The 10,098-nt window shown below is 40.2% G+C and overlaps 1 protein-coding gene across 1 annotated transcript in view; it reads left to right on the top strand.

Annotated features, from left to right (window-relative positions):
• RCOR1 (REST corepressor 1) overlaps nucleotides 1-4,234 on the top strand; it is a 124,356-nt gene extending 120,122 nt beyond the window's left edge. The window contains exons 8-11 of the mRNA XM_006879183.1: nucleotides 2,205-2,282; nucleotides 2,645-2,702; nucleotides 3,549-3,778; nucleotides 4,145-4,234. Of these exons, the coding sequence (XP_006879245.1) occupies nucleotides 2,205-2,282; nucleotides 2,645-2,702; nucleotides 3,549-3,778; nucleotides 4,145-4,234 (456 nt within the window). The remainder of the gene's footprint in view (nucleotides 1-2,204; nucleotides 2,283-2,644; nucleotides 2,703-3,548; nucleotides 3,779-4,144) is intronic.
• The last annotated feature ends 5,864 nt before the right edge of the window (nucleotides 4,235-10,098 follow it).

Genomic DNA, 10,098 nt, shown 5'->3' on the forward strand with positions numbered 1-10,098 from the left:
CTGTTTCTTCTTTGCTGAAGAGTCTATTTGTATCCTGTGCCCATTTTGTGATTGGGTTGTTTACCTTTTTCTTGTTGAGGTGCTGGAGTATTCTATAAATTTTAGGTATAAGTCCCTTATCAGACATGTCATTGCCAAATATTTTGTCCCAGTCTGTGTGTTTCCTTCTTACCCTGTTGGGGAAGTTTTTTGATGTGCATAGGAGTTTGATTCTTAGATGGTCCCATTGATCTGTTTTATTCTCTGCTGGTTGTAGGTAAGAATTTTTGTCGTCTTGATGTTGAGGTGTAATCCATTTTGAAGGCTGTCGTCTTTGTTCTTCTGTAGCAAGTCTTTCAAATCCTCCTCACTTTCAGCAAGCAAGTTGTGTCATCTGCATAATGCAGGCCGCTGATGAGCCTTCCTCTGATCCTGATGCCACGTTCTCCTTCATAAGGTCCAACGTCTTGAATAATTTGCTCGCATTATAGACTCACTATTGTTTGGCTTAAAATTGATTCACAGAGTGAATTTAGTTCCAAATTTGAAGGGTATCTGTTAAGCCTTTGGACTAATTATTCCATGTATCTTTGACTTTCCTCACCTTTCATGTTTGACTTGAGAAAAAGCATGCAGTTTCTCCTTCCCTGTTTCCTTGTGTGCTTATTCAGAGGTGAAGATGACAGATTCTAGGTTAGGATCAGAGTCCTTCCAGTCCATCACTCAGCAGTGCCCCTCTGCTTAGAGCCAGGGTAAAGGGACCCACTTCAGAATCAGCTCATTCCTAAGCCCGCAATTAAGAGGGAAGAACCCACAGCTGTGGGTGTGTGAGTGGGTGGGGCTTATGTCTGTCTTTTGATTAGGCCGGTAAGAGCTTAGAGGCTTTGCGTCATGGCACTAATGTAGGAAAGAGCATTTGTGAGGAAATGAAAATAGTTACAGTTGATCTTCAGTCAGAGTTGAAGGAAGATTGTTGGCAAGCAGCTTTCTTTTAGCTAAGTCTCCCCACAGGCAACGCTGCAGGATGGCACACTGCTTGGGGCTCAGTGAGACCAGCCTTTGGTTCTGCTACAAACCTCTATGTCCACGGAAGCCGCAGGCCCCTTCTGCCATCCTAGCTGCTCTGACACTCCAGCTCTCTAGTGTTGGAAGCCCAGCTATGACAGCTCCACTCACTGGGTGTCAGATTCCAGGCCTGTGGCTACTCCAGGAGCAGTGGGCCAGGACTCGGTGCAAGGAAACGTCCCTGGCACTCCCTCCTTCCTCACTGCCCCTCTTCTGTTTGCTATCACTATGCCAATTAAGGAATTGAGTATAGACTCTCAAAAAATATGTCCGTTTGCAGTGAGTCAATTCCAACTCTAGTCTTCTCTATTAAGTTTGTAAATCTTTCTAGGAGGAGACTGCCCTTTTCCAACTGTGGAACAGCTGTTGAACTAAAATCAGTGACTTTAATTAGCAGTACAAAATACTGTGCCACTACAGTGCCTTTAAAAGAAAATAACATAAAGCTAAATCTACCCAGGATGGCATGGATTGCTTTTAATGGTAGAGATCAATTGAAATGTTATAAAAAAAATCTACTCATCATACACTGTGTATTCTTATCTCAAAAATAGAAAAAAAGATAGAAACCATCAATATTCATATGTCGTTGTTGTTGTGTTGATTGCCTTCAAGTCAAACATGACTCATAATGAGCCTATGAACAAAAGGTCTGAAACCCCTCTACAATTACTTATTCTGAAACCCCTCTACAATTACTTATGGTGCCCATTTTTCTTTCATATTAGTCATTTGATTTATAGTTTATTTGGTATATCTTAGTTTTATTTTACACTTATCTGATCACTAAAGGTATTTAATAATCATATGAAAAGGTATTAAACACCTTTAGTGATCAGATAAGTGTATCAGATATGCCAATAAACTATAAATCAAATGACTAATATGACTAATGAAAAAAAGGAAACCATAGGTAACAGGGTCATCAGGATAAAGGGGCAACATTACAAATTAGGGTATCATGAATGAAATGTAGAGCAAGTCAAGGAAAATTATTCTTAATAAAGTTTAAAATGTGCTAAAAAAAAGAAAAACCCAACAACTTTGAAATCTTGACTTTTATGTGATAAAGTCTAGATTTCTTTGTTAGGGTTTTTTAATTTTCTTGCTTTTTAAGGTTTTCTCACTTTTAAAAGAAAACTTTTTCCCTTCTTTCTTAGATTCAGAATATTAAACAGACAAACAGTGCTCTTAAAGAAAAGCTTGATGGTGGAATAGAACCCTATCGACTTCCAGAGGTAAGATCATGCTAGCTAGCATTGTGTCAGGAGTCATAGCCAGGTTTTGTGTCTTTAAGAATTGGTTCTGTGTCATACATCTCCAGAAACCTGTCTTAGAAAGAAGGGTGCATAGCTTATAAAGCTAGTTGATGTTAACATTCTGATAAGAGAAAACCCTCATAAGAGCAGTGCATCTCCACTGCAATCCCAGGGGTACGTGGTTCTAATCCACCAGATGCTCTGCTGGAGAAGGAGGGACAATCTCCTCCTGTACCAGTCAGATCTGATTTGACGGTACACACACACAAAATGATAATAATAATAAAAGAACAGTGCATCTCTAAATGTAATGTGCTAATATGAGCTGTCTGGCCCTCTAGGTCATTCAGAAATTTAACGCACGTTGGACCACAGAAGAGCAACTTCTTGCCGTACAAGGTACGAGGAGAGTTCACTTTAGATCAGCAGCAGTGGTAAACATTAGGGCAGTGTGATGCCCTTCCCTGCTCTTAGCACACGGTTTGTATTGAAACAGATTCCTGCAGGACTGTGGCCTTCTCGTAGACATTTCAGCCAAATTCCCACGTCCCTTTTGGACTGCTTTGCTTTTTCATGGCTCACACACTCTGGAAATTAACACTGGAACCTTAGTCATTGAGTTGTTTTCAACCCATAATGACCCTGCAGGACAGGACTCTCCGGGGGGCGTCCACGGCTGGAAATCTTACAGGATTAGACCACCACATCTTTCTTCTGTCAAGTGACTGACTGGTGGGTTCAACCACCAACTTTTTATTAGCTAAGAGCTTTTAACCCTTGTACCCTCTGGGTTTGAGTAAGTTAAGAGTATATTTTAAAAATAAATAAATAAAGAGTATATTTCATTTTAGCAGGGTATTTGTTCTGCTTTGAATAGTGAGCAAGAACAAAGCCTTGACAGAAGCAGACATGAAATATGAGATCCTACCGTTGGATCTGTCTGGACGTGGGAGCCTGGGAAGAGAGGGCCGAGTCTGCACAGCTGTAGGGTGATTATCAGTGGCTTCACTTGTCCGTGGCCGCTGATGGGAAGCCATCCATCTCTGAATGACGGGTTCCTACTGAACTTCCCTTGATCAGTCATCTGTCTAGAATAACCACGTGCTCCTTTGTACTCGTGTAATAGACTAAGGTGTTACCTGCTGTTAAAAATCTTTGTGAATGTTTTGTATTTTAATAGGTAAGAGGTAAATTTCAATTGTGGTTTTTAAATATTTTTCTTTTTTATTGAAAAATGATCCTTAGCCATCAGGAAATATGGCCGAGATTTTCAGGCGATCTCAGATGTCATTGGGAACAAATCAGTGGTACAAGTGAAAAACTTTTTTGTAAATTATCGACGCCGCTTCAACATAGATGAAGTTTTACAAGAATGGGAAGCAGAGCATGGCAAAGAAGAAACCAATGGGCCCAGTAACCAGAAACCTGTGAAGTCCCCAGACAATTCTATTAAAATGCCCGAAGAGGAAGACGAGGTAAATCTGAAACACCTTTTCTCAGCCAGGCTCCTGTCACTACCCCAGTTTGTTTCTAAATTGATGATATTTTCAGTGCTAAAAATGTTAAGTTTAGCTATCTCTTTCAGTTTGACTTCTACCTATAAATCCTATGCTGTATATCTTGACACTAGTCAGTTCTTGGTCACAGATCTGTTAGCTGAATTTTATTTCTAAGTAAATTTTTTATCTCATTTTTGTTTTCTCTAGTGACACAATATTCCATGTCCTCAGTGTCTCCCTGAATACAATATAATCTTTACCAGAAGTGGTAACAAGGTGGGCAGTGGATGTGGTTAGGTGCCATTGGGCTGGCCCTGCCTCTTAGCACCCCTGTGTGCACAGAACAGAGCATTGCCCAGCCAGCCCTGCCCCATCCTCACAGCCAGTGTAGTCAAGGTGCCCACTCTTGCAGCTGTCGGTCTAACTTATTGAAGGTCATCCTCTTTCACAGTGGATTGGCCCTCTGATAAACATGTCCAAAACATGTGACAAAAAACAAATATCATGAAAACTGTCATGTCACATCCATGTCTGTGCCTTAAGCTGACTGGAGCTTTTGGGTCCATCCCATCTCCACCTCCTTGCCTTTGAGTGTTTTTCAATACAAAGTAGCTTTACTAATCATGGAGATAGTGTTGGGTCCTACAATTGGCTGGAACTTCCAGGATAGTGACTGACATTCTAGTAATCTCCGGGATCGTGTCCAATGTCATCAGCCAAGATTAGGCATGAAGATTACTGAAGCAGCAGGGACCCATCTGCTACCTCCGGGCTTCCTGTGACAGGGTTGTCTGCCATGCTGGCATCTAGCCAGGCCTTCCCTGTCACATGCCACCACCAACCTTGCTTCCCAGGGGACATGAGAATGGAGGCTGAGCCAAGGCAGGAGTTACTCACCAATCACTTTGCTCCATATTATGCTCTCCAGTTAAGTGCTCACTCATACTTTGTGGAAGAGGCATGCTCCCCAGACCAGACAGGAATAATGTGATTCACTGGCCTGGATGCAGGGGCCCTATTTGTTTTCAGAGCCCCTCCCACCTGAGCATAGGAATGCCCTGTGAGGATGACCATGTCCCTGTTCGTGCATTGCCTTTGTGTCAATTTATAAGGACCTGGAAGCACTATACTTCTATCTGTCAGGAAAGTGTAGAAATGGATTCATTTTTGCTTGCTTGGACTCATTAGAGCCATCTACCAGGATAGCTTTGTAATAAGTGTGCAGAATCCATACAATCGACACTGTGAATGGTGCCCCTGCTGCCAGTCCTCCCTCCCGCCCCCTGCCCTATACTGCCTTAGCCTGAGAACAGAGAACACAAGGCAAAGCAAATGTGTTCTCAGGTCAGTTCATTCCTAATGCACTCAGATGTATCGGTTCCATTTTTCTTCCTTTATTACCAGTTCAGAATTTCATTCTTATTGTTGAGGCCCACTTACCAGATGATGACCTTCAAAATACCCATATAATATTCTTTGCTTGCCTTTAGGAGTGTTGTAGGGTCACTAGTGGCATGGACCATGGGAAGTTGCAATGCTGACCTAAATAAAGGTGGTGCCTCTCTGGTGGTTCAAATCCACCAGCCGCTCCACAGGAGAAAGATGCACAGTCTGCCCCTGTGCAGTTTTCTGCATTGGAAAACTCACTGACAGGGCAGCTGAGTCTGTTCCAACTCCAGAGCAATGCCCAGCAGGCAGCAGGTCTTAGTTCTCAGCTACCTTCTCTTCCCAAAGAACATATAAGCGTTGTCAAGCTTACCTTATTCTGTGTTGTCCAGTAAAAACTGACACATAGCTGACCCTGTGGTGGGTTTTCAGAGGCAGTAAATTACATGGGAATTTACAAGGCAAAGTATTATAGTGAAATGTGCAAAGAGCAGGAGTCCAAAAATAAAAAGGGACAAACTTCACTTGGCGTTTGTTAAGCTGAAGGAACTGAAGAACAAATTCAAGCCTTGAGTTGCAATACTTAAAGGATGCTATAGACAGAATATTGAATGATACAGGAAGCATCAAAAGAAGATGGAAGGAGTATATACAGAGTCAGTGTACAAAAAGAATTGGCTGATGCAGAAGAAGTTCATAAAAAAACTTACATTCAAGAGACAGTGTTGATGATGAAGGAAGGTCAAGCTGCTCTGGAGGAACTGGCAAAAAACGAAGCTATAGGAATTGATGGAATACCAGGTGACATATTTCAATATACACATGCAGCCCTAGAAGTGACCACCAGGCTGTGCCAAGACATCTGGAGACAGCCACCTGGCCAACTGACTAGAAGAGATCCGTTTATTCCCATTCCATAAAAGATGATGTAACATAGTATGGAAATTTTCAAACAATATCACTTGTATTACACACAAGCAAAAGCATCATCAGAAAACAACTGGAACAATAAGTATATTGACAGAGAACTGCCAGATATACAAGCCAGGTTTAGACGAGGCCGTGGCACTAAGGACATCACCACCAATGTCAAATGGATCTTGGCCAAAAGAAGAGTACCAGAGGAATATCTTACCTGTATTTCAGTGACTATGAAGAGGCATTTGACTGTGGATCACAACAAATTGTGGCTTACCTTGAGGAACATGGATATCCCATAACACTTGATTGTGCTCATATGAAAGCTGTACTTGGACCAAGAGGCAATTGCCAGAACAGAGCAAAGAAACACTGGATGGTTCAAAATCAGAAAAAGAGTGCATCAAAGATGTGTCCTATCACCATACCTTTTCAGTCTGTATGCAGAACTGATCATTCAAAAGGCTGGACTTTATGAGGAGGAATGTGGTACCAGGATTGGAGACTTACCAACAATGGGCTCTATGTAAATGATACAACTTTCCTTGCTGAAAGTGAGAAAGGCCTGAAGCATTTGCTGCAGAAGTCAAGAACTATAGTCTGCAATATGAATTGAAGCACAACATCAATTAAAAGATTCACCACTGGGCCAGTTGACAGCACCATGATAGATGGAGAAGAGACTGAGATTGTTAAAAGCTTCAGCTTGCTTGGTTCCACAATCCATACACTTGGTACCAGCAGACAGGAAATCAAAAGATAAATTGCACTGGGGAAAAATATGCTGTCAGAGGCCTCTCCAGAGTACTGAAGAGCAATGATGTCTAGAAACTAAGGTGTGCTTGATTCAGGCCGTGACTTAACAGTTATTTGCGATCTGGAGGACCTGGCCCCATCACCTGGATGCCCCAGCCTCAAGCCTGGAGGATGACTCACTGCGACCCCTCTGAACTGCACCAGTGATGTAACTATCACAGGTGAACCCATTTCATTTCCTTTCCACCTCCCAAAGCTCAAGCTGCCTTTAGCCTGAGGCACCTTGGACTGGCCTAGCTGCAGCATTTGTCTCACAGAGGAGGCTGCTAATTCACAGGCCATGTCTCTCCTGAATTCAAACAAGTCTTCCCTTGAGCTAAAAATTCAGAGGAAAAACTCAGACTGGGTAGCTGACCTGCCCTCCTCTGAAACAGTAACAGCAGACCAAAAATCTGCTGTTGCCTCAGGTGTGAAAAAATACTACCACAGCAGTGTCCTAGGAAAAGCAAGCTATCTCGCACCCTACACAAACCTAAAACAAGATGTCACTCTCAAGTGACGCAGTATCGATGGATTTCCTGAAGCCAAAACATCTGATGGAACTTTCTGACACAGAATTTACAAAAACAATGACTGAATTTTTTTTTACATTTTTTTTTTACTGAATATTTTCAGTGGGTGAAAGACAAACTTCAAGAATTACAGGACAGTATAGGCAAAAACAAAAACAAAAAATATCCAAAACAATGCAGATAAAACAAACGAGGCATTGAAGGCTCTGGAAATAACAAGAAACCACAATCCAAAATATGAGGACCAATGTTTCAGATGCTGTCAATATGTTGGAGGGACATACTCAAAGAGTTGAAGAGATAGAACACAGAACCAGTGAAATAGAAGATAGCATTGTCACCACTGATCTGCTAGAACAAAAAGCAGAATCAAAAGGGAAGGAAAAAGAAAAATGCCTAAGAATAATGTGGGACACCATGAAGAGAAATAACATGTGCAAAATTGGAATCCCAGAACAGGAAAAAGTAAATAAAGGCACCAAGAAAGTTGTGGAAAAATTACTAGAAGAAAACGTTCCAGGCATAATGAAGAATGAGAGAATATGTATTCAAACTGAGTGGACACCATATAGAATACACCCCAAAAGAAAAACACCAAGGCATATATATCATAGTCAACTTAGCCAGAACCAAAGATAAGGAGAAAATTCTGAAAGCAGCTGGGTAGAAACAAAGAGTAACCTACCTATGAGGGAGAACAAATAAGATTAAATGCCAATTTCTCAGCAGAAACCACACAAGCAAGAAGACAGTGGAATGACATGTATCGATCGTGCAAAGAACACAGCTGTCAACCAAGTACTATACCCAGCAAAACTGTACATCAGTTATTAAGAAATCAAGATATTCTCAGAAAAGCAGAACTTAAGGGAGTTTGTAAAAATAAGACTAGTGTTGAAAGAAACACTAGGAGACATCCTTAGAGAGGTGCCACAGAAAGCAGGATGGATCAGAGTAACCAGCAAGAGTACCAAAAAGAACTCAACAAAATGATAGCAATAAAGCCTTGCCTTTCAATAATCACACTGAATGAGAATGGTTTAAAGGCACCGCTGAAGAAAAAAAGAGGAGTACATTGTATAAAAAAAAAAAACAAAGCCCATCAATATGCTGTCTATAACAGATGCACCTGAAAAGTGAAGATTAAAAAAAAAAAGACAAAAGGGGGGAGGGGAATAATATCAAGCAAATGGCAACCAAAAAAAGAAAAAACAGGACTAGTGGTATTAAGCTCATAAAATAGATTTCAGTGTAAAAAATCACAAAGGACAAGGAAGGTCACTACATGCTTAAAGGGTCAATAGAACAAGAAGACGTGACAATAATAAATACCTATATATCAAATGATAGCGCTGCAAAATATACAAAACAAAACTGAAAAAGGACATAGACAACACCATTATAATAGGAGACTTCAACACACCACTCTCAAGAAAAGATAGAACTACCAGAAGTAAACTCAGATGCTGAAGAATTAAACCACACAATAAACCAATTTGATCTCATAGATACATATAGGCTAATGCACCGCAGAAAAGCACAGTATACCTTCTTCTCCAATGTGGAATGTTCTCCAGAATAGATCACATTTTAGGTCACAAGGCTAGCATCAATAAATTAAGAAACATAGAAATAAAACAAAGCATTTTCTCAGACTACAGTGCTACAAAATTAGAAATTAATAAGAGGATAAAGGAGAAAAAAAAACCATACATTTGGAAGAAGAACACCACCTTGCTTGAACATGAGTCAGCAATAGAAGAAATAAAAAATAAAATTAAAAAAATGTCTTCATATAAATGACAAAAAATGCAATTTACCAAAACCTCTGGGAAACGGCCAAAGCAGTAGTCAGAGGTCAGTTTATAGCAATAAGCAAACACATGGAAAGGCAAGAACAAATTATAATTGACTCTCTGACCCAACATCGCCAACAAATTGAAAAAGAACAGCAAGAAAACCGGCACCATCTAAAAACACTGAGATTATAAAAATTAGGGCAGAAAAAAAAAATGAAATAGAAAACAGAAAAGCAATTGAAACCATCAGGAAAACCAGGAGTTGGTTCTTCAGAAAGGTCAGTAAAATCAACAAATCACTAGCAAAACTAACAAAGGAAAAGAAAGAAAAGACACAATCCGAATAAGAGATGAAAGGGGCAGTATCTTAACAGAACCAACTAAAATAAAAAAGACTATCATTATTAAAAACTATACTCAAACAAATATGAAAACCTCGAGGAAATGGACAAATACTTAGAAAATCACAACCTACCTAAACTGACACAGACCAAAATCGAACACCTGAATAGACTCATTACAAAAGAAGAAATTGAACAGATAATAAAACAACTTCCAACAACAACAACAAAACACCCAACCCTCAGCCAGATGATTTTACAAGTGAATTTTATCAAGCATTCAGAAAAAAACTGTCACCAATTCTACGTAAGTATTTCAGAAAGTAGAAAAAGATGGAATTCTCTCAGACTCATTCTGTGAAGCAAATATATTCTTGATACCAAAGCCAGGTAAAGACACCAGCAAAATAGAAAACTATAGGCCATTCTCTCTCATAAACATAGATGCAAAATCCTAAATAAAATCCTGGCCAATAGAATCCAACAATATGTTTAAAAAAAAATTACCATGACCAAGTGAGATT

The sequence above is a fragment of the Elephantulus edwardii genome, unplaced genomic scaffold (assembly GCF_000299155.1).
Source record: "Elephantulus edwardii isolate Elephantulus edwardi_28Jun2011 unplaced genomic scaffold, EleEdw1.0 scaffold00002, whole genome shotgun sequence".
In the NCBI taxonomy this organism is placed as follows: domain Eukaryota; kingdom Metazoa; phylum Chordata; class Mammalia; order Macroscelidea; family Macroscelididae; genus Elephantulus; species Elephantulus edwardii.